Genomic DNA, 23,904 nt, shown 5'->3' with positions numbered 1-23,904 from the left:
TACAGAAAGATGCATACCACAAATATGCAGCCCGCCATCGACATGAGTTTTTTTACCTCTGCTACCGACGTGGGCTTGCGGCACCACGGTTGTGAAATGTTCGGCGCGTAAATATTAAACTTTTGGAACAACGTGTTCTCACGGTGAGCCTCACCAACCAAATTACCTGGAGCAATATCGCCCCTGGGCTCTGGCGATGAAACACCACAATCATTATCTCGAAATGAAGTTTTCATTTGGAAGGCGCATCTGACGGCGATACTGTATTCAGCAGCGTTTCACCCTCACGGAAGTGGCAACTGAAAATCATTATTCATTTTCCAAGTCCTCATTCAGTTTCATCGAAAGGAGAACAAGAGAAATAGAATATATTCGCTCATGTTGTGCACACCTCATGTAAGGGCGTCACGAACGCTATTCGCTGCGAGTCTAGTGCTCAGGCTTGCCTATCATGGAGTCTAGTGCCCTCGGTGGTATTGCAAGCACAGAAATAAGGAGAAATGAAACATATCGTCCCTAGTGAAGAGGTCTTTTAGGTGCTTGCGCAGTTTGCGGTGCAACAATTCCAGTGTTCCAGTTCCAGTTCCAGCGATTAAAACAATAAGACACTCGCACTTCACATGTAAACAAAGCTGGCTACCCGGCGGCTATCACGCGAGGTATGCTTTCTCTGGAGGCCGTATCGCAGCGCCACAAGTTTGTCGCACAGTCTATATAAGGAATTTTTGGTTCACAGGGTTCTCGTAAACCTCGCTAAATTTCTACACGAAACAGGAACAGGCGTGTTTTTCTCGGGTTTATCTAGGGAATGACACATTTTTTCAAGGCCTGCTCCACTGATTTTTGGCGAATTAAAGTTTGTCAAATTTTTAATACATGAGGGTCTACGGGAGGTGCAACAAACTCGCTTCTCTCGGTGCACACGGCCGCGATATCTGGGCCAAAAAAGATGTCATTCCCTACAGTAACGTTCTAGCAATTGATTGCAATCAACAAATTCGACAAACTTACTGCAGTTTTCTAGATCCCTGCGAATGAACATAATGGTTTTGTCGTTCGCTAGCATGTTCTGCACGCTGGCGCCGATTACATCGGCGCCATTTTGTATTTGATGCGTCTTCTCTATCATGGCTTCCCACACTCTAAAAACAGGGCTTCACTGCATAGCGGGGGAGTACGCCATTTTCGTGGTAGTTATGAACGGCATAATGCCACAACAATGGCGTACGCCCCCAGTTTTCAGCAAATCAGGGGAAGTTACGATGTCATTCGGGGTGGTGTTTGGTAATAGGCGCGAGCTATGTGGTGAAGTTCATTATTGAAACTGTAAGGGACGTCGACAGAGACACTAAGGCTTATTTGCGGATAAAATGTGCGTATTCGCGGGCGCGCGGTCTTCATTCTCAGTTAATCCGCGCGGATTTCAAAGCGTTATATTTCTAGTCGCGCGGATATCCTCGCGCGCCCGCGGATGTAACCGCACCCGCGCACACCTCTCTACGGTTATTTCTCCTTCAAGTCGCACCTTTTTTGTTTTCCATTCTGCTATTATTTTCTTTCTTTTTTTTTCGCTGTGTTATTTTTGCTGTTTATTTATTTTCTTGGTTCTTCGACGCGCTCTCTGTATGCTAAAACTTCACATCGACCGTCCGGGTAAAGCCCTTATATAGATTTTATGCCCTGCACTTCCGGCACACTGAAAGAAAGAGAGAAAGAAGCCTCAATGAAAAAAAAAAGAAGGAAGGATTGTCGATAATGACGGGTAGCCCAGACCCAGACATGTATGATGTTATGAGTCTGCCGGTATTGTCGCGGGTGATGCATGCGTCCTTCGAGTCAACTATAACACACCCAGAAAGGAAATGAAGCAAACGGAACATTATGGATTGTGAGGAAGAAGAAGAAGCAGAAGGAGAATTCCCATCGTGCACATGCACCACGATTGATAAGGACCGTCTCCTGCCCTTGACGTTGTCCATCCCATATACTGCCTCCTTCTCTTGATACATATTTCCTGTTATCGTCCCAGGCTATTTTTTCCCCGGAACTGATCTCAAGCCGCAGCGCTTTTATTTGACCAGGAGCCTGTTGGAGGCACTCCGTATAAGAAATATGTGTCGAAGTTTGGAAACGGTGATAGTAAATACCCCAACTGCACCGCGTGAAGGTCGTGCTATGGAGAAAGAAATGGGCAGAATGAAGTAGAAAGCCCGGAGAATTTACTTCCTCTATTACGCAGTACGCGTCGCTTGGTAGCACTCGCTAAAGCGTCGTTAATGGCTACATTAGCTAATTACCGTGTCTTACTTTTCACGTTACGCGCTTATCTTGGATCCGGGACTGCCGAAAAGTTGCGAAATTGGAACCCAAGTGAAAACAGCGGACAGTCTTCTAGTTCTGTTACCGGGTTTTGTATTTTGTTGTCCTGTGACCTGGTTGAGCTCCATGATTACACTATATTTCTTTCGCGTTTTCATTTATTTGTACATGTCTGTAGCTGGGCAATTTTGGGTTACTTTCGTGTTGGTACTGTGTACCACCTTCTGCACGCACGTGCCAGCACAAATGCGTGGGGTGAGGGGGAATTCGAGGGTGCGAGAAAAGCGAAATAGAAGATTAGAATAGATTAGATTAGAATTAGAGAAGAAAAAGAAGAAGAAAGAAGAGCTTAACGGGCGTTACCTGCCATTCTTTGGCACATAAAATAATAAATGTTGTCCAAACACTTCATCATCGTCGCCATTACTAATATTATTATTATTATTATCATTATCATTATTATTATTATCAATTTTATTGTCGTTGTGCCCCTCAGCTGTCCACTGGTCACAATTAACCCGTGCCATCGTAAGTAAAAACAATAGCTTTATTTTAATGATGATGATAATGGTGTACGTGGCGTCTGCAAAATATGGGGGAATCACTCAGTTCTCCGCGATCGGTGCCTGCAGTTCTGAATCGGTCACCATTTCTGATCTTGGAAATCAGATGATGTGCACTGAAAATGAGCTGGCTGTGTCCATATTTCGATATTTCACTAGGCGACCATTCACTTTCGTTTCCTGTAAAAGAATAAGTACATATGTCAAACTATAAAGTTGTGTGCCATATTTTCTATATTGGTCCGCGCACAATTTCATGTTTCCGGAACTGTCACGCAGAAAACTCCGATGCCCTCGCAACAGCCTACACATGCACCTGTTCCTCTCGTTCATGTTGCGCGCCTTGGCTGTCCTGGTCAAGGACGCCATCTTTGTGGACGGCGTAGGGCTCAGCACCAATCTCGACTTCAGTCAGAATGTAAGTCATTATCTACCGCTACAGTTTACTATTTAGTTGCATAAAAACACGATAATGAAAAAAAGAAAAAGAAAAGCTTTTCAACCGTCATACATCTCGAATGTTATTTTCTTTTTTCAAAAAATTCACCGCGAAATTAAAGTCGAACCTCGTCTTGCATACCGGTAATTGGCGGGAAAATAAAATAACGACAGTCTGGCAACAATGGGCGCCCTATATTCCCCCGAAAAGTGAAGCTGCAATTGGGGGACATCCGTGTGACGTCACTACATTTTTTCCGGTTTCCGTTTTACAGTCGCCTATATTGCATAGTTTCGTAATTCATGAAGAGGTGTGATTGTAGCATGTCGTGTGCAGAGCCTCCTCATTGGCTTTCCCAGGTAACGTGATCCTTAGAGGGTGTGAAGCACGCTAAAAGCTCACCCCCTGTTTATACGTCAGTTGCCCCATACTTTTCTCTAATACCCTTCTGGGTAGTACCCCTTGACACCTGTGCTCTGCTGTCTTGCTGTCTTCTCCAACTTGCACGCTACAGTGCGTGGAGACAAATCCTTTGTTTCTTTTTCCACAATTCCCAAGTTGGAGGAGGCCGATCTGTACACCCATTTATATGATAATGAACTTTAATGAGACGCGACGCAGTCATTAGGTTCATTCTTTAGCTTTAAGTTGAGATATCTCTGGATCTGACACGATACACTTCACACTGCAAATAACCTTGAGAAAACGATGGGAACTGACGTATAATGTGACTGAGTTGAGGGAGTTGTCAACCAGTGCAGCTCCGTTCGTGGACCAAGGGAAATCGGGCACTAAATAATTTCTCCCCGCGGTGATGAGATTAAAGTGTTAATGAGGAAAGCTGCAGGTGACTGCCACGCCAGTTAAAGCATTCTCACGGCATGCGACACAAGGAAACTGTAATAAAGTTTCCTGGTATTCTTCATAGAAATTACAGCAGACTTAAATCCAAGAGGCAGTCAACCTCCAAGAACCTGATGAAGTGCAGGTTCTGCACGAAAGCTTGCGTCAATAAACAGTTGAAAGCTTCGCTGCATGTACTTCATTGTGTAGAAATTACAGCAAAAAAGAAAATGGAAACGTGACACGGGGTCTTTTACTTTTCTACACTTTCAAGTGTAGTAAGTGTATTTCACTTTTGCACAGGACAAGTGCCTGTTACCTTTGCACAGAAACGTACGTTACAAAACTGGTTAGATACAACTCAAGAATAGCAGTTTACGTGAAACTTAATTATGTGAGTAATTCAGTGATTTTTTTATTTGTGATACCCTGAACGTAATAACTTTACGGAAGGGAGTGGGTCACACAAAATAAGTACAATGGTGCACATAGGGTGCTACACAATGGTATACATAGTATAAATACAATGCAATATGATCCATACATAATAAATGGTTACGCGGTTACAAAAAAAATGGTGGTCTAATACGTGGTAGAAATGTTCAGTGCAGGCAACACTACAAACTGATGAGGGAAGGGGATTCTAACTTAATTCTGCGCTTAGCGTAAATGAACTAGCGAAAGTGTTCGCAATAAAGTCGAAAGTACGAAAGCTTTATACGTCGAGCGTTTATGCATTGAGCAATTGCCTTCTCTATAGGATCAAAATGAATAATTTTCCATTCATCCGTACAGTCGTCCGTCATCGCGGCACATTGCAGCCCCGCGCAAAGCGGAAGAAATATCGACGGGATTCGCCCTATGTGTCTAATCGCTCATGCCTGCATGTCATCCATTACCGGGCATTCTGTTGTGCAGAACGTTGACTGCAAGGCGTTCACGAGCATCTGGCATTACTTACTGATGGCCAATTACTGCTGGATTCTTATGGAGGGGCTCTACCTTCACAACCTCGTGTTCCTCACATTCTTCACGGACAGTTCTGGGATAATGAAGTACGTCATCCTTGGATGGGGTGAGCATACGTCAAGGCAGGATTACTCTCTCCCATTTGAGTAATTACGGAAGTTTAATCGTGCGCGCGCCCAATATCAAAGGTTCAAATACTAGTGCCTGCATGATGCCTCCGCCAATGAACCTCGTTTTAGTTCGCAAATTATTCCGTATGAACTTCATATTTCATTTTTCTCTTGTCCGAAATCTTCTAGAGAACAGTACCGGAGTCTTTAAATCATAAATCTAATTTCAAAATTAATGTAAAACATTTCCGCTCGAGGAGCGAAAGATGGCGTTGCCTTGACACCGACACAAAAGGAACGGGAGTTATCCGTTGCGTCGTTCGTGACTTATGAGCGAAGGAAAGAGCAATTTACGCTTTCCCTCTCCTTCTCAAAAAGCGCGACAATGCGGAGCGGTCCCTCATTGGTCTCCTCAAGCGATTTGTCCAATCATCGCGGGAGATCGTTTGACAGGACCAATCCGCTCCGCATTGTCGGCCTTCTTGAGAAGGAGAGAGAAAGGAAAAATGTAAATTGCTCTTTCGTTCGCTCATAAGTCACGAACGACGCAACGGATGAACACCGTTCCTTTTGTGTCGATGTCAAGGTAACTGCGTCTTTAATTCCTCTAAGCAGGGCACCCAAGGTCACGCCGCGCTGCTCCGCTCATTGCTGCTTTTACAGGACGTTTCTTGTCAAATTCATTTCCCAGTGACGAGACAGAAAAAGACACAAAATAATGGGAATGATATGACTGCTGATAAACTGCTTGATGAATGCAGCAGGGATGCAAGCAGGGCCTGGTTGGGATTAGATTTAAGCTGAGTCCGCCCATACAACTGTGTGTGGACACATGCTGCAGATACCGCGGATAACCGCGGATAACGACCGTGGATAACCTCGACCACCTGGGCCGGGCGGGTTCTCTAACGTGCGCAGGAAATCTCCGACAGACGGTGCTGGAAACAATGTTTACATCCCTCACATTGCCACCGTCCTCGGCCGGAATCGAACCCGCGATCTTGGGCTCAGGAAGCCAACACGGCGACTGACATGCCAAATCTCGCTTCTTTTATTTTATCGATTTATCATTTATTATTGTTGTCCCTTCTTGTTGCTCTTCTTCTTCCTTCTTTTTTTTTTAGCTGACGCCAACCACACTCATTCTCTTGTGGAGTTTCCGCCCAGAAACGAAAAAAAAATTCCGACAAGTGTCAATGTGTTTTGCAGGTCTCCCTGTCGTGTTCGTGATACCGTGGATAATCGTCCGAGCTACCCTGGAAGATACACTGTAAGGCCATTAATGCTCATTTTTGTGAAGGAGGGAAATGTTACTGGCTTTGACCTCACTACTTCTTTTCATTATGCTCCTGTGCAGTTGCTGGACAACCAATGAAAACTCCGCTTACTTCTGGATAATCCGAGGCCCAATCACAGTTTCCATTCTGGTAATTTTATTCCATTTCAACTATCAATAACCGATGCTCTCTGTGTATACTTACTAGTGCCCCACATTATTCGAACGTTAAAACGTCTCTGTGACGTCACGCTAATAACGCACCGTTAATACAAACAGCTGTGATTCGGCCTCTTTGTGCGTGTTAGCGCCGCGAAGCAACTGTGGCTATGAGCGGCGTACAGACGTGGACATATGGAGAGAGGACAGCAGGAAGGAGTGGGGGACAGGGGGCTTAGTATGCGTCCTGGGCCGACTTCACGGGGAACTGTACCGACATTCGTCTGAAAGTCTCCGGAAAACCCAGGGAAAAGCTCAGATAGCAAAGCCGATGCAAGGATTCGAACCCCTGTCACCTCCCAGTCTGGGCGTAGAAAACGATCATTCTAACCACTATGCCACGGGAGCAGACTTGTGCCCGTTACCAAAAAAAAGTAACTAAATACCGTTACCCGTTACTTCAGAAAAAAGTAACTAAATACGTTACTCGTTACCAACATAGAAAAGTAACGAGTTCTCGTTACTCACAGGTAGCGAGTTACTTTTACTTTACCGCCGCATAGTTAAAAGAGCCAACAAACATGCCGTCACTTGTCTTCAACTCTTTATTAATGAGGAATTGCACTTCAAAAGAAGCTGACCGACACACGTGGCAACGTGATTAGTGACCCTCCGTTTTGTCTTCTTCCCCCTCTGTGTCGCGTCTTGGGTATATAGTCTGAGTTATTGTAATAAACCTTTTCCTGAGTCTGAGAATTTGACGTCCATCCTTCGTGTTCCGTGTCTCTCGGCCCCTGATTCTCGGACCATGATTCTCTATCAGTTTGCCTGGACCTTCTCCGTGGACCCCTATTTAGTGACTCTAGGGGTGATCGGAGATTATGAAAACACAAGAAAAGACAGCGGTTTTCGTGCCACCGATCAGCAACGGTTCCCAAAAACAGACGAGGGGTTGCGTCATAATTTAGGGCGCTCAGAAGCTTAGCAAAGACAAGAAAAGGCTAGAAGTCGAAACGCGTTTTTTTGTAGCCATAGCACAATTGGTGCAAATTCTTGGGTAGGAGTGATGGTCGGAGATTACGGAAACAAGAGAAAAGACAACAACACATCCAGCGAGGGACTGCAAATACTATGAGTCACACATGGTCGGGGTCACGCAGGTCAGATCTGCACGCATTGCGTCACACGGAGTGCCCAAATGTGCTCCCCCGCGCTGAACAAAAGGAACGAGTAACGTCGGTAACGAGTTACCAATTTTTGTAACTGAGTCCGTTACTATTACCATATTTTAAAAAGTAACTGAATCGTTACTTCGTTACCAAAAAAAGTAACCGTTACCACGTAACGAGTTACTTGTAACGAGTTAGGCACAACTCTGCACGGGAGTTGGTTTCAGCCTTTTTGCAACGGGGGCTGCTGTGAACTAGCGGTCACGTGGGCAGAACTTCACGATAAAGATATCTCCTTCTTCCTGTGGAACGTATGGAAAACAAAACTTGTGGTTATCGAAAATGAAATTCCCTGTTGTCGTCTGCTAGTGGACACAAACGCCGTTACGATAGGTGCCCCCCTCTTGAGAGGTCCTTTGGGGTGTCACTGTTTCAGGGGTGCCCACATACTGTGCGTTAACACCTTGCATGTCTGTGCTCGGTGTTGTCAATGTTCCATCGCTGACATTTCTCTTTCCAGGCGAACTTCGTCATGTTCGTCAACATCACCAGAGTGCTCTTAGTGAAACTGTTCACGCCACAGATCTGCGAGGCCCGACGATATCGTTACAGGTATTCCATATATCTATTCAAAGAAGGGGAATTATCACAAACACAATGCCATCAAAGCATAACACCAACAGGATTTCTCGTTCTGTCAAAGCACTAGTAGCAGGTGGCAAACTATACTTTCGGAAACAGCCTATTTCGATTGCCCGTAGCTGGATTTGCAACTAAGTAGCACATTTTGTGAAGTATCTACCATATTATTAAAGGAATTAACTTTCATACAATGATTACATGAGAAAATTGGGCTGGCAACAACAGCCATCGGAACGCGACTCTACGTCTTTACGTCACGTTGTGTGCACACTTATTGCTCACTTTACAAAACTGATATACAAACAGCATGTCGACTTCACTTCACGACCCCCCTCTCAAAGCAGGCTCCACCTCACGCAACGAAGCGTGAGGGAAAGCCGACTTTGAGAATGGCGCTGCCAACAGGGAGAATAATAATGGTAATTAGTCGGTGACCTTACGCCGCGAGAAGGCTAAAATAGGACGGATGCCGAAAAACAAGACGGAAAGCTTCAAATGGCTGAGAAACCTGAATAAGCGGCCGTATTCTGAAATGAGCCTCGACTCGGCATCCCCCACGACTCCTGGGAGCAGAAGAAAGAAGCGTTCCCCCACTTGAGGGAGCCACTGGTCTCCACTGGTGGTAACACCAGTGGGCACGTTAAGTGGCTGCTCCGGAGAGTGTGTTTGGCACTCCTACCGTTACGTGGTTACGCTCGTACTCCGAGTTTCGTACTCGAGAGCGCTCTTCACGCCCGAGCTTTTCGAGGGTGCACGAAAAAGGGTGGATCGTGCTCCGTCACGTGACCTCTTCCCTCCTCTCCACGAAAGCGAAGAAAGAAAACGCAGGAAGTGGAGCGGCAGCAGAGCATTGAATGTAGAGAAAAAACGGGGGGGGGGATAACAGCAGCACAGCGAGCGTGTTCAAGCGTCCAAGTTCCGTTTAACAGCTGCTCCAGGAGCGCGAAACTCGGAGCTCCCGAGAAGGAGTAAGAGAGTAGCTACTTAATGCGCCCAGTGCTGCCGTGAAGCACTTGAGGAACGCGCGAAGGATTTCTTCCGTTCGAGGGCGTTTCGAGACGAGAGCGACTTTGGAATGGCTCGAGGAGCAGCTCAAGTGGAGGGTTGAGTTGAGGATCGTTTAAGATCAAGAAAAGATCTTCCCGGAACAGCACCGCAAGCGGTACTGCCCCGACGACCTTGTTATCGGCCGCGCGTTCAAAGACACGGCCCACCCAGGGGCGGACCGCGTTATCAAGGGGCCCTTCTCCAAAAATGAAGGACCGGCTCCCTTTCGCCTCCCTCCACCGCGAAAGATCCTGGCCCAAAGGCGAAAGATCAATACGCGGATTTGAAGGGGGACCAGAGCGTAGAGTTTAGAGCATAGAGCAGAGCAGGGAGTTTAAGAATACGGCCCTATCCGTGTATTCACACGAGCGATATCCTAAGAATACGCAAGCAGAAGCAGAAGTTATTTCGTAGCAGACGACAGTGTCGATGGTGTCGTCTGCTATGTGCGTAGCGCGCCATTCCCGGTATCCCGGCATCATGCGAATGCTCAAAGTAGGACGCAGCGGAACTTCCGCCCTCTGAGTAATCCTTGGGGATGCCGCTCCTGTGAATACATGGTATGTGCATGTCCTTGCGCTGTGAGAGTGCTGTGCTTGACCCCTTTCGGGCGCGGCGTCATCGTAACGTAATTTATGATCGATTTTCAATTTGAGCTTATTTCCTTTACACATTTGCTTTCCCTACTTCCATTCTATTCCCTATTCCCGTATTTTAGAAAATGGTTCAAGTCAACGTTGGTCCTCGTGCCCCTCTTCGGAGCCCACTACGCCTTCCTCTTGGGAATGTCACTGGCTGCAGCAGGGAACCTCTTAGAACTCGTCTGGCTCTACATAGACCAGCTCTTCTCGTCCTTCCAGGTAACAGGTCATCCAGTGCTATACGGCACGTCAACATCGACAACAAACCCCGTCTTTGCAGGGATTCCTTGTGGCCATTTTATACTGCTTCCTCAACACGGAGGTGAGTAGACGCCTGGAGTCTCTCTTCGGTTCCTTCTGCCTAGGAGACGCCGTTGGAAGCAGAGATCGAAGGAGGCTGTCCGGGGACCGGTCCTCCTTGCAGGTGGGAACGGAGGCGCGAAAGGCCCTGGTCCCGTCAAGATTCTCGTGGCGTCGAGTCCGGCCTGTGCCCAACAATGCACCCAGGCAACTGTCGCTAATTACGCAGTCCTTCACCCTCGTTAGCAGGGCATCGCCAACGGAACAGGCGGTGCCGTCTAAGGAGTCGCTAGGTGAGATAAGTCGCTTGGTGGTTCGGAGTACGATAAGTTATAGAAAGGCTGTATTACTGTGTATAATGTACATTGTGACGACCTCTAAAAGCTCACCACGGGCTGGCAAGCCGTGCCGGCAATTGCTCAATGCAGATGGAAATCTCTGAAGGAGATTCAATCCCGAGATTTCAAAGTGATTGAGCATCGTAGCGCAGAGTTATAATGCGAAACGAGCGAGTCGCGTATTCAAAACAATCAAAATGGCGGTGTTGCGAAGAGCAGTTGAGTCGCTGCTCCCCAGACGCGCAACACTGAAGGGGCTGTTGTTGCGGAACAGCTCACCGTGATCCCGGCCATTTCAGTGTTGCGCGTCACACAACGCCCTCTCGGGAGCAGCGTCTCAACTGCTCTTAGCGACACCGCCATTTTGATCGTTTCGAATAACGGGATTCGCTGGTCTCGCATTACTTTGCGATATGATGCGCAAAATAAGTGACTTTTTTTTTTGCCGGCGGCGCGGCTGAGTGGATAAAGCATCCGCTCCAAGGTCGTGCTGTAACACTGGAAAGTAACTGGTTCGGATGCTACCGCCAGCTATGCTCCCTGAAGTTTTCCCTGGGTTTTCCGGTAGAGCTTCCAGACGGCCCAGGACGCATACTAGCCCTCTGTCTCCCACTCATTCCTGCTGTCCTATATAGTCCATGTCTGCACGCCAGCCGCTCATAGCCTCAGTTGATTCGCGGCGCTAACACGGAGGTAACAAAACAAAAGCCTCGGAACATCAAAAGGATCGAATCCCCCTTCAGAGCTTTACATGTAGACAAACGCTGCACCTGTATTAATGTCTAGCATGGCAGGCCAGCACGGGTATATAGACTCTTATTGGCCGCCAAGACGAATACTTGTACGCTCTTTGTGATGTATATGACGTATTGTTCTCTTCTTTAGGGAGCTACCTGTCATAGCTGATATCCGGTGTGACACGCTGTACGAAGATATGAAGTTTACAATCTTGAAAATGAAAGGCACCGATTGAGTTGCCCTATGCCACGGTTCCGACTCATCCCCCGGAAGCTGCCCAGTATCCTGGTTGAGAGCAATTGCGTTGTGTGTCTACACGGACATTAAGGCTGAGATCGAAGAGGAACCCAAGGATTCGGCAATAAAAGAACTCTGAACGGATATCTCGAAAGGTCGCATATGGTCGTAGGAATTCTTCATTTGCGGACGCTCCTAGAATGCATTGGGCAGTTCATGGTCGAGACCTCCGCAATACCGGTTCCTGTTAAATGGCGAAAAAAACAAAGAAAAACAAAAAATAATTGTGTATCCAGAGAATAAATACCAAGAACGTGTGTTATTATTATTATTATTATAAATGTGCTGTTATCATACTGTTCACGTCTCGTGGGTGTCGTCTGGTCCTATTACGATTGTGTCAACGGCCACTTGATATATCTTGGCCTGCTGCAACCAGCTACAGGGGGCCAGCATTCATAAGTGAAGCTGCGATAGTTTGCAGCACACTCCAAGGAAAAAAAACGGTGTGAAAAGGTGGTAACTTCTATAGTTACCGCCTAGGTCAACATAGCGTCTGATAAAGGGTGTAGAAAGGTGGTAAAAGCAATGATCATGTATCCAAATTGCTACAAAAAGGCGCACGCCCCCCCACGTTCACCGAACCAGAAGCGGTAACCCTACTATTACCTACTAAAAGGTGCAAGTGCTTCTCCACCCTTCTTTCTGACAGTGCAGATTCTGCTTTCTACAAAGTGGGGTCGTGTGTAGGTGCAGCTCGAGATGAGAGAGGGTTCTAGAAAACGTTACGCGAGACTAGGGGACCCAAAATGCGAGCGTTATCCAGCGACCGCACCCCGCGTACACTCTAAGAAAAAAAGGAGTACTTTTACTCCTTTTGGGGACTAAATGCATTGCCACAAAAAATAGTCCCTATCGGGAGTAAATGCACGGGAGAAAATGAATGTCACAGAGTGGAGACTGCATTTCACGCGCTGTTGTAAGAGTCCCAGGTACATAATTCGTGTGCGTGCATGAAAATACTTTGAAGCAAACCGTCAGCCGTGATATATCGAGTGATATAAAATCTTGCGCCATACATAGGGCACAATTCGCGAAGAAAGTTGCGCTAACTGTTTCTTACTCTATGTGGCTGGAAAATTGCTAAGTTGGCTGAGTTATACAGCCCTATGCCATCAAATTGACCAAGGGCACATATTTACATAGACTGTTGCATTCAGGAGACCATTCGCGAAGTTCAGTGACAATTTGCAGTAGAAGCTGGAATTACTCCCCGTTTTACTCCTTTTTTTTCTTAGAGTGTAGAGGCCGAGAGCGTGTGAGCTTGCGTTCCTCGCATGTAGCGCAGCTACGGCTAAAAAAAAACAGGAATTACAAAAGAAAAAGAAGCGAACAAATAAAGAGCCACCTGTTTGTAAACATATTGAGTCGACAAAAAAGTAAAAGTAATTGATGTCGTAAAACAATATCTTTTGTTCTTGTTCTTGAAATATCTTCGGCCGTTTACACATGGGTGCGTGCACGCGGCCGCAAGACGGACGCAAGCCAACTTTCAGACCATACGTTATTTTCGATAAATAACATGCATACCTAAAAACAAAAACAAAAAATACAGAGTACGGCATTGACTCTGGCAACGACCAGTCGCGGCGACGTTCTTCGGTGTCGCATAACGACTGGGTCGAACTCCTCCCGGTCAGCTTGCGTATAATGGTTTGATCTCAGGCTGCTATAGGTGGGGTGCGATAGGGTGCGCAGGTTCTCCAGAAAGAGGAAAAAGAAGCACGCGTTTAGGCGGGTGTGCCGGTTCACCAGAAAGAGGGAAAAAGTACAGGTAAAGCTATGGTGTGACCAGTGCCGTGTATGCCAAAGAGAGTCTGGCCATTAGGAGGAGCCTAAAAAAGAGGCTCGGCCTGTCAATCAGACTTGGGCACATTTCATTGGTGACCGTTTTCCATGGGCGCTGCCATGACACCAAATTTTCTCCAAGATGGAGGATGGTGCTTGGAACGGCGAAGCGAAGATTTCTTGACAAAAAAATTTTCACAGACTACTTTAATTTTATACTGTGAGTATATATCCTGATGTACGCATCTACAATTCGATCGATATTCGATCTACTTACATTACGTGATTTAAAACTTCATACCCGCAGTCGTCTGCAACGATGGTGGTGGTGGTGATAGGGCTTGCCGTTGTCGGCCTCACGTATGTGGGCAAGTCACGACTCACGTTCTGGGGGAATGTGCGTCCTGGGCCGACTTCTAAGGGAACTGTGCCGACATATGTCTGAAACCGTCTGAAGAAAACCCAGGAAAAACCCCAGACAGCACAGCCGGCACCGGGATTCGAACCCGGGTACCTCCCAAGTCTCGACGTGACATGGCCAGCACGCTAACCACTGAGCCATGCACGGGAGCTGGTAGGTGGTGATGGTGAAAGGGCTGCTACGAAGAAGCGGTTGTACCGCTCTCCTAGCCAATCATTTCCGCCAGCAACCATTTCTGCAATTCTGAGCCTTCCCAACATGCCTCTCTCCGAATCCTACGTGAAGAAGAAGAAGAATCCTACTAGCCATCATGATGGCCGCACCAGCCATGTCGCTCCCTATGAATAGCAACAGTCTGATCGCCGTTCCTGTTGCTTTCGGCACTTTACTCTCTTCGTACATGATCCCGTTCCTCTTCGTGGCAGTTATGACACCGAAGAAGGGCATCAGGTGGATCTCCAGCACATTAGATAAGGCCGTCACAGCAGTTGCTGGAATAGGCCTTGTCCACTGGTTCCTCCGCATGGTATTCTTCACCAAGATCCTCGGTGATATCTACAACCAGCGTTTTCCCATGGACATGGCTGTCACTGTCATCGGCGTCCTTTCAATACTGCTCTTCGACGCTTTCATTATCTACGTAAACGAACTCTCTGTAGAACCATACCAACAGCCCCTGCAGAGACACCGTTCCATTTTGAAGATGAGGCGAACAGTTCTCTGGAACGAGCCGTACTATTTCAAGGTACGGCCACTATCCAGTATGGCACACGTTACAGTTCTTGTGTCCGCAACCTGCTACGGCGCTCTTGAGTGCTTCAATGGTGCAGCATTTGCGGACACCGAGGGAGGCACACTTTATGCTGCAATCTTCCGTCAAGCGCTCGTGGGCCTCGTCCTCGGAGTGTCTGCGTTGAGGACCGACTTTGGGGTGACGAAAGCCGTGTCGTCTGCAATCTTTTTTGCGTCCTCGATGACTCTGGGAATTGTTTTCGGCTTTGCGGTCGGAGGAAAGAAACTGGGTCGGTCCACCCACGACCTCGTCGCGACAATGACGTCGCTGTCATCCGGTGCTTATGTAGTTGCGTTCTTCAACAATTTCGTTGTCCCGGAGATAAGCGGGTTAAGTAGGGTGCGGGAGTTCGGGATAAGCTGTTTTGTTGGGATAGTCTTGACGTCGTCATTATGCGATGCATAAGAGGGGAGCGTGGCATATGTGCTTCTGCGCTAAGCGTGGAAGCAGTGTGTGTGTGTGAATAGTGCTTCCCACAAATGGTTTGTATAATGCCTATTGAAATATGTAACTGAAAATCTTAACTGCATTCATAACTACAGGTGTTCGTAATTAAACCAACTATAATTTGCCTGTGTTTGCTCTCCTTATTTTAATATACAGGGTGTTTCAAAAAAACGTGTCATTCGGGCTTTATAAAAAAACGGGGCGATGGAAAAATACGGGGTAAACGGCACTTGTGTGGCAACTGAAGTTGCCATCTTGCAAAGATATTTTCATTGGATTTTAATTAAAATAAATTGAATTTTTTTAATTGAACTCCAAAATTTCCCAAGTCGACCTAACGTTTTTTTTATAGAATTTGAGAGCCCGTAGCGAACTTAGTCAGAAAAAGCGAGAGGCAGACAACGAAGGTGTAGGAAGCAAGAGAACGGGGGGGGGGGGATTATGTACATGTGAAAAGTTAAGGGACACGTCGATGTTGCGGCCGAAGCTCCGCCCTCGTCAGGACAAAAAGGTGACGGAGAGAGGACAGGCGGAGCTTGCACCGCAATGTCGACGTGTTCGACTATATACAGAGTGTCCCAGCTAAATGCGAACATACTTATTAAAAATATATACATCACTTTTTCCGAGATGAAATCAATTTCAATATAGCATATGCTGAAGGGCACTTCTTCGGAGGGCATTAGCAAACTCCTAAGGCAAGGCCTTAATTAACTTTCAATAATGAACTGGTTAATTATAAAAGCTACGAACTTGTCCCAATGAGAACATCTTATCCCTTCGGTCTCCTGATACCGGAGCCGTTTTCAGAACAAAAATTCGTAAGATGGATCGTCCGCAAAAAAATCGTGAAGGAACACCTTTTTTTTTTTTTTCATTGCGCATCTTCGGAGACGCGGCTTTCCTTCACCCACAATGTGAGAGGGTGAAATCTATTCATTCATATACATTCACTCAATATATATATATATACAGGGTGTTTGGTCTAGCGTGTCCAGAAATTATATTTAATGCGAGCGATAAAAGAAAAGCAAGTGGTACTTTTCTGCTACTTGAGTAAGAAACAGGTACTGCTTCACTATAGTAGCACCAGTTTTTTAGTCAAGTAGCTGAACAGTAGCGCTCGTTTCTCTTTTATCGCTCGCTTTAAATATAATTTCTGGACACGTTAGAGCAGACACCCTGTATATATATATACTGATACTGATCATTACACAATGTAGACACTGTATCGACTAGTCAAGCAATGAACAGCAGAGGCTTCCCAGAATTTTAAACGCCAGAGCGATTAAAGAAAGATAATAGAAAATAGAACGCAACAACCCATTCGATCAGGTAGTTTGGTGAATAGAATGAAGTCATTCAACAACAAACAAACTCTAACAAACAATACATTCTCAAAACGTGTGGGGAACTCCATAAAGCCAGGAAAGTGTCGCGCCCCCTTAACCTGCTCTGCAACACAGGACTTGAGCAACTCCGCCCTATACCACGACAGTTTGATGGTGGTACACTCTTAAAAATGAACTTCACCACATAGCACGCTCCTAGCCAACCATCACCCCGAATGACAACGTTCTCGCCCTAGATTTGTCGAAAACTGGAGGAGGAGCCTATTTTGTGCCGTGCATAATGGGCACAAAATAGGCTCCTCCTCCCGTTTTCAACAAATCAGGGGCAAGAACGTTGTCATTCGGGATGATGGTTGGCTAAGAGCGTGCTATGTGGTGAAGTTCATTTCTAAGAGTGTAGTGATGGCACTGCTTCACGTAGCCAGCCACGCTTAGGCAGACAACGTCGCGACCGTCGCACCGATCCCCTACGTCTGTTTCCTGCGGCCTTACCTACTTCCATGACGAATTAGATCGAAGTCACGTGCTTGGCGACTGAAAAAAAAAGAAAAAGATCAACATGCTACTGGCACGTAGCACCGCCGTCATCGTCATGAACCTCGTGCACGTTACATCCACTTCTGGTACGACATCCGATAGCGCGCGCTTCTAGCAAGCCACACTTTGGAATCCTTCGATCGTTCTAGTTCGATCGTCACAGATGAACCCCATGAATGAACAACGCCCGATTGAAAGGAATGACCGACAGGCCGGACCGGTCGTTGTGGAGGAATCCTCGCTACGATACATGCTTCAGAAGCAGAACCTCCTTCTCGTCGCTTTTCTCATCATCGCCATCCTCACCGTGACCGGTGCCGGCGTTGCCGTCATCTACGCTGTTGTGGAACACTTCTCGCTCACATTTGCCGATTCCTTCGACGAACCATCACTCACAACCGTTTCCAGAAGGCGCGAAGCACGCATCGCGATGCAGAAGGCCCCGGATGGAGGCATGGCGAAGGTCGTCTTCTGCTTCATAAAACCACGACCCATGGCTACGTCTCCGCACGTGTTTCGCTTGGACAATGACACCGCGTCGTACTGCGACGCGATCGTTTACACGTCGTTAGGCATCCACGACACCGGAACCAGAATTCGGAGCAGGAACCACGGCGTAGATGTCTCGGCGAAGGGCTTCCAACGATTGGTTGCCCTGAAGAAGGCTTCGGGAAGGCCGATCACGATCTGGATTTGTGTTGGGGGTGGAGAAAGGGAGGATGAGCAGTTCAAGACAATGGTCAGCAGCAGAGCCACAAGGCTCAGCTTTATCAACAGCGTCATAAGGTGGATGAAAGAGCACACATTCGATGGCGTTGTCGTGTACTGGAGGTACCCCAGCGCCGATGCCAAATCCAACTTCAGCACGTTTATAAACACTCTTCAATTTCTTTGCAACAAGGTGAATTTGCGGATGACTCTCGTTATTCCGTGGAATCTCGCCACCCGCCGACGAGGGTATCTTGCGCGTTCGGTGTACGCTCAGATGGACTACGTCATCGTGGACAGCCATAAGACCGTGGATCCTCGGAGTTTTCCGGTGACCACCTGTCAGAGCCCAACCAGGTCCACGTTCCGTGCTAGGCGTCACGGTCAGGTGGGGCTGGCTGAGATTCTGGATGACCTCTCGCTGGAGACGGACCATCTCAAAAGGACCGTACTTAGCGTATCGCTCGGTGGAATATCCTTCACTGTGAAGAGCCCCAAAAAGCACCGAATGGGTACGGCTGCTAAAGGAGCTGGAAGCCCTCTCGGCTTCACCAACAATAGGTAAGGCGTCGTTTGTGGTTGCTTTGGATGGTCAACGTTAAAGGAATGAAAGATGGCGTTACCTTGACAGTAATTCTAATGGAACGGGATTCCTCCGTCGCGTCGCCCGCGGACGAGCGAAACCGCATTTTCTCTCTCAATTCCTTCCCAATAAGTGCGACAATGCGAATCGGACTCTCATTGGTGTCCTCAAAAGAGTTATCGAATCATCGTGGGAGATCGTCCTTACCGCGGACATTAGTGAGTGTTACTCTAAAAACAGAACTTCACCGCATAGCACGCTGTGAGCCAACAATTGCCACGAATGATAGGGTTATCGCCTCTGATTTGAGAAGAGAGGGCGTACGCCCGTTTGTGACAATTTGGATATGTGGTAATTGCCACAAAAAGGCGTACGCCTCCTTCTCTCCTCATATCGAGAGCGATAACCCTATCATTCGTGGCAATGGTTGGCGTAGAGCGTGCTATGTGGTGAAGTTCAGTTTTTAGAGTGTAGTATACCTTTGATAACGTAACCTCAGAAGTGCTCTTCATAGCACGGTCCTAGCCAACCATCTCGAATGCTATCGTTATCTGCCCTAATTTGTTGAAAACGGGAGGCGTACGCCTTTTCTTGTGACACTTGTGCTGCTCACAATTGTCACACACAAAAAAAGGCGTACGCCTTCCGTTTTCAACAAAATCAGGGCAGATAACGATAGCATTCGAGATTACGGTTGGCTAGGGGCGTGCTATGCGGTGAAGTTCATTTCTAAGAGTGTACCGCGTCTACCGCACCCTATCAAGAGATCAGATTCTGAGTCATGCACGTTGCCATTGGTTCCGGTATGTACTGTAAATTCCCGGTGACTTTATCGTGATTGACGCTATTCATTCACACGCTCAGGTTAGGCGTCGTCAGCTACTACGACGTCAAGGAGACACTGCTGACGAACGCCAGCTGGACAGAGTACTACCACACGTCGGCGCGCTGCGCCGTTGCCTACAACGAAGACCAGTGGATCGGCTTCGAAAACCGTGAAAGTATTCAAGGAAAGAGGCCACTCGTGCGGAGGATTTCAGGAATGGCCGTCTGGGACCTCGAAATGGACGATTTCGCTGGTGGTCTGGGGCCCGCGTGGCCCCTGCTTGCGGAAGTACATGATGTCGTACATAGCCAGGCGCCTTATGATTTGGTTACGCTGAAACTTTCTGCCTCATAAAACGAGTACAGATTGAAGTTTACTCGTTGCTGTGTGCTCCTTTTAAAACTGGCTCGACGAAAGCAAATGCTGCACAATGAGCTCAAGGAAGCTAAATGTGCGATTTCTATTCCTATGGTGATCTTGACGCTGTACCGCACTCCAATAAGTTTTTTGAAGAACACCCAGCGCCACTTGCGGCAGTGGCGGTGCAGGTTTGGAGTTGTCGGGGAAAGCATGTGTATGCCTTGCTTTTCCGATCGTCGTCATCGTCGTGGTATTGGTGTATGCGCCGTCGGTGGTGGTGGTGGTGATGGTGAAAGGGCTTGCCGCTGTCGGCCTCACGTATGTGGGCAACGTCACGACTGACGCCCTGGGGAAATGTGCGTCCTGGGCCGACTTCTAGGGGAACTGTGCCGACATATGTCTGAAAGCGTCTGAGGAAAACCCAGGAAAAACCCCAGACAGCACAGCCGGCACCGGGATTCGATCCCGGGTACCTCCCAGTCTCGCCGTCCCCTGAGCGCCGTCACTGTCGTGCCACCCTCAGCAGTCAGCAAGCCGAAGTAATGTCCAAACAGCTTACCAGTGCCCGTATATGTGGTGACGTTTGCGTTGAAAATTCGCACGTCCCTTGCAACCAGAGAGCTTCTGCTTCTTTTTTATCTGGAGAGTTTTAGTTAGTAGATGAGACACTAGAATAAAGTAAATAAATGCACTGTTTTTTTAGTGTTGTTTTAGCAGATAAGAAGGTAACCACGATAACTGATTAGCCTTCCTTTGATGTGACTGACGTCACGTCGCTGATCTTTGAATTGTCACAGTCCTCTATGGTATCGTTTTCTTAGTGCTTTCGAACAAAAAAAAAATCCTATTTTGAAAAGTGGAGTATAGACGTAGCAGGTTAACAAATGGGCGACTCTGAGCAATGTCTGCCCTTGGCTTCTTCCATAAATCTTTGTACGCTGCGTCAGCTCCCTGCGGTATAGGGAGACTCCACGAAGAGCGCGCTGAAAAACGTAAGGATAACAAAATGCGAACAAAGAGGGGCACAATCATAGCTACGACTAAGAAATAAAAATGTAGGGTAACCTATGCGTTCAGATGCGGGCATATCTCTTCGATACATCTACATTGCCTGCAAGAAACCCCTATGGCCCATGCTGAAACAGTCAACAGGAAGAATCGAGGATGCAGTGCACAAAACTAAGAAAGGGAATCGAAACAAAGGAAGGGCCAATCAAGTGGTTCGGTGGACGATGAATTCCCTGCCCGCAGAAGAATTTCCACTGACGGAGTGCGGAAGAAAAGCGAACCGAGATCGGGAGAACTGATCACTAACACTGTACAAGCTGTACTCTCTTGATTCGTCTGGCTAACTGCACGCCCCTATGCTGGCTTCAGGAGGAAGTTCCACAGCGACGCATAGATGTTTTCAAAGTTGATGTTGAGGATGATGATGTTTTTGTGGTGATGATGATGTTGATGATTTGTTGCATCGTGTACGATGTGCATCTCACGGAGTTTGCGCTGTAAATATTGACAGCAATGGTATTGCGGATTCAACCACTATGACAACCGTTTTGACTATGCCATGCGCTGCGTGGTTTTCACAGGGTGGGCTGAATATCAAGGGTGTGATAAGCTGGATGCTGTGAAGATCGCTGATGGAGCGTCGTGAACTATCTTAGCATGGCCACAAGTCAGTGAAGATGCGCATGAAATACTTTTTTTTTCTGACTATTCTAATAAGTACCCATATGACAAGATTAGACTAACATCGGGTTTTCCCATTGCGACATTGTTCCAGCGCATTGCGGCCAAAGTCGGCCAATAAAACGTTCGGAACTGTTCGATGAGTTGTGTTACCATATATACCGCGAGGCCAATGGGGTCCTGCAGATGTTTCGCATCCGATACAGTGTCGAAGCGACACATAGGGGAGGCGGCTATAGGGGAGGCTCCTTGGCTTCCACCGTGGCCACGGCCCTTGGTACCGGCTAGGGAACGCTGTGGCGCTCCCTGATACTGTTTACGGGAATGGGGATATAATTAGGGATGGGCCAACCGAATCCTCGAACCCTAAGCAGGGATCCGAGATTCGGGAATCCGAATGCCAGTGCCCAAAACGGCGAATCGAATCTTTCGAATCCACCAACCACGTTTGTTTGTTTCTTTTTAAAACTGGCACAAGCGGAGTCCACCGAAAGCCCGATTGACCGACGGGTGTTTTCTTGTTTGTTCGTTTACATTGCTCTGGACCGAAATAATTCAAGCAGGAACTCTCATTACAAGTTTAAACGTAACTTGGTTTCGCTTTTGATTGTTTCTTAGTTTTACGGAAAGAATTCAGACTCGAGAGTTTTATGTATTTCCTGTAGTCGATGAACAACGTGTCAAATAATTTACATTTCGGAAGAAGTATATGGGTACGTTTCCTCCTGAAAGTGAACTATTATTTAATTTGTTTTTCATTAAACAAAGGTATCAAATTCTGCTTCAAAACACTTCTCAGTAGAAGTGTCTTTTCCCCTGGCTTTTTAAACTCTTTCTTTCTTTCTTTTTTAAAAAAAGGGATTTGAAAGATTCGAGATTGATTCGTGGATTCGCAAAACCTTCCTTGGATTCGGGTTCGAAAAATTCTGGATCCGTACCATCTCTAGCTATGATACTCTGTTCAGAGGTCACGCTAAAATCACTCAAAACACCAGTGATGGGACAAATATAAACAGACACAGTACTGAGCACTGTACTTCGACGGCCAAATGCACTTTATTACACAAGCTATCTATTTATAGTCCGTTATCCTAACCCTCGGCAGAGACTCCCAAGAGTAATAACAGTAATAACAGGAACTTGGGAGAGTTGGTGATGCGTACTAGAATGGAGGGTGTGCAAACGAGGACAGACGAGTGATCAATTACGCCACGGTGGCTTCGCTACGTTCAGGCACCTTGCGGCTTGTGACGTGTTCGTCTCTCACAACACCTCAGCCTCATAACACTTACTTTCCCTCTTGTTCACCAGATGCCGCGCTGCCTCGTACTTAACTGTGATTTGTGTGTGTGTGTGAGAGAGAGAGAGAGAGAGAGAGAGAGAGAAAGTGCGGGAGTGAATATGAAGAGAGCGAGTGCGTGTCCCGTTAGTCGAATGAGGTCCCTTGGTAAGTGGTCGGAGTGCAGATGCCAGCGTAGTGTAATTGGTTAAAGTGCCACTACGGACTAAATCTTGTGTCTTCAGAGTGCTACCAAAGTCATGTTACTGAAATCTTCTTGTCTCACACTACATTACTGCAAAATATTTTGGCTCTACGTGTCGCGAAAGCTAGAGAAAATTAATTTTTGTTTTTGAGAACTGTGACATAGCATGTTAGGCTTCGACGGAGCGCCCGGCCCTCATCTGGCAACGTTGTTGCCCTTCGCGTCTTCGGGGCGTGTCACTTTTTGCACTCTATTAGCGGGGCCCCACGTGACATATCATCCGACCCCTCCGACCTTCGAGAAAGCACGAGGAAGGAGAAGACATCGCTCCCATTTTCCCCTCTTTCGATCGGCGTCACGTCACTTCTTGACCACGTGACCCTCCCCGGGCGCCGGCGTCGTTGCTAGGAGACGAGTGCCCTCTCCCGAACATGACATCATTGCAATTTGTGGGCTTATGATTACGTCACCCGCTCCTCGCGTCATCGAAGCTCGTGGAGTCTCAGCAGATCTTCAAAAATTGACAGAAATGCACAGCGTTCGTAAACAGGATTGATATTTCGCGTATAGAATCCTTGAGGCCCCTTCTTTTCATGGACTAAATAAAATAAACGCTGTTTTCCGGGTCCTGAGTGGCACTTTAACGCTAAATCGTAATGGATACCGGCCGGGATAATGATTGGTTGCGAGCGTATTTTGCGGTGAAGTTATGTTTTAAGAACGTAGGCGACGATAATTTTTGCACAACTACGCATCTATTTTAGATGTACACTCTTAAAAACTGAACTTCACCGCATAGCACGCTCTGCGCCAACCATTGCCAGGAATGATACGATTATCGCTTCTCGTTGGAGGAGAGAGTGAGGCGCACGCCTTTTTGTGTCAATTTGGATATATGATAATTGACACAAAAAGGCGTACGCCTCCCTCTCTCCTCGAATAAGAAGCGATAATCGTATCATTCGTGGCAATGGTTGGCGCAGAGCATGCTATGTGGTGACGTTCAGTTTTTAGAGTGTAGCGACTTATAGCGGTTTTCTTACTCGAATTTGACTAGTTCTGTCTA

The 23,904-nt window shown here is 47.1% G+C and overlaps 2 protein-coding genes and 1 long non-coding RNA gene across 3 annotated transcripts in view; all 3 read left to right on the top strand.

Moving 5' to 3' along the window:
• Window positions 1-10,396, top strand: part of LOC135366322 (parathyroid hormone/parathyroid hormone-related peptide receptor-like) — a gene marked incomplete at its 3' end in the record, with an annotated part of 34,018 nt that extends 23,622 nt beyond the window's left edge. Inside the window, exons 6-11 of the mRNA XM_064598994.1 lie at window positions 3,162-3,300; window positions 5,083-5,239; window positions 6,453-6,513; window positions 6,601-6,670; window positions 8,368-8,459; window positions 10,255-10,396. Coding sequence (XP_064455064.1) covers window positions 3,162-3,300; window positions 5,083-5,239; window positions 6,453-6,513; window positions 6,601-6,670; window positions 8,368-8,459; window positions 10,255-10,396 — 661 coding nt within the window. The remainder of the gene's footprint in view (window positions 1-3,161; window positions 3,301-5,082; window positions 5,240-6,452; window positions 6,514-6,600; window positions 6,671-8,367; window positions 8,460-10,254) is intronic.
• A 99-nt stretch (window positions 10,397-10,495) lies between these two features.
• On the top strand, window positions 10,496-12,131 carry LOC135366068 (uncharacterized). The gene is made up of 2 exons (XR_010414078.1): window positions 10,496-10,770; window positions 11,701-12,131. It is a non-coding gene; the product is annotated as an uncharacterized LOC135366068 (long non-coding RNA).
• Window positions 12,132-17,254: 5,123 nt separating this feature from the next.
• Window positions 17,255-20,357, top strand: LOC135366065 (endochitinase-like). Its single transcript, XM_064598712.1, has 2 exons — window positions 17,255-18,457; window positions 19,344-20,357. The coding sequence occupies exons 1-2, from the start codon at window positions 17,352-17,354 to the stop codon at window positions 19,657-19,659; spliced, it is 1,422 nt and encodes a 473-aa protein (XP_064454782.1). The 5' UTR covers window positions 17,255-17,351; the 3' UTR covers window positions 19,660-20,357.
• The last annotated feature ends 3,547 nt before the right edge of the window (window positions 20,358-23,904 follow it).

The sequence above is a fragment of the Ornithodoros turicata genome, chromosome 8 (genome assembly GCF_037126465.1).
Source record: "Ornithodoros turicata isolate Travis chromosome 8, ASM3712646v1, whole genome shotgun sequence".
NCBI lineage: Eukaryota > Metazoa > Arthropoda > Arachnida > Ixodida > Argasidae > Ornithodoros > Ornithodoros turicata.
The sequence above is the reverse complement of the archived record's forward strand: the minus strand, read 5'-3'. Positions and strand labels throughout refer to the sequence as shown.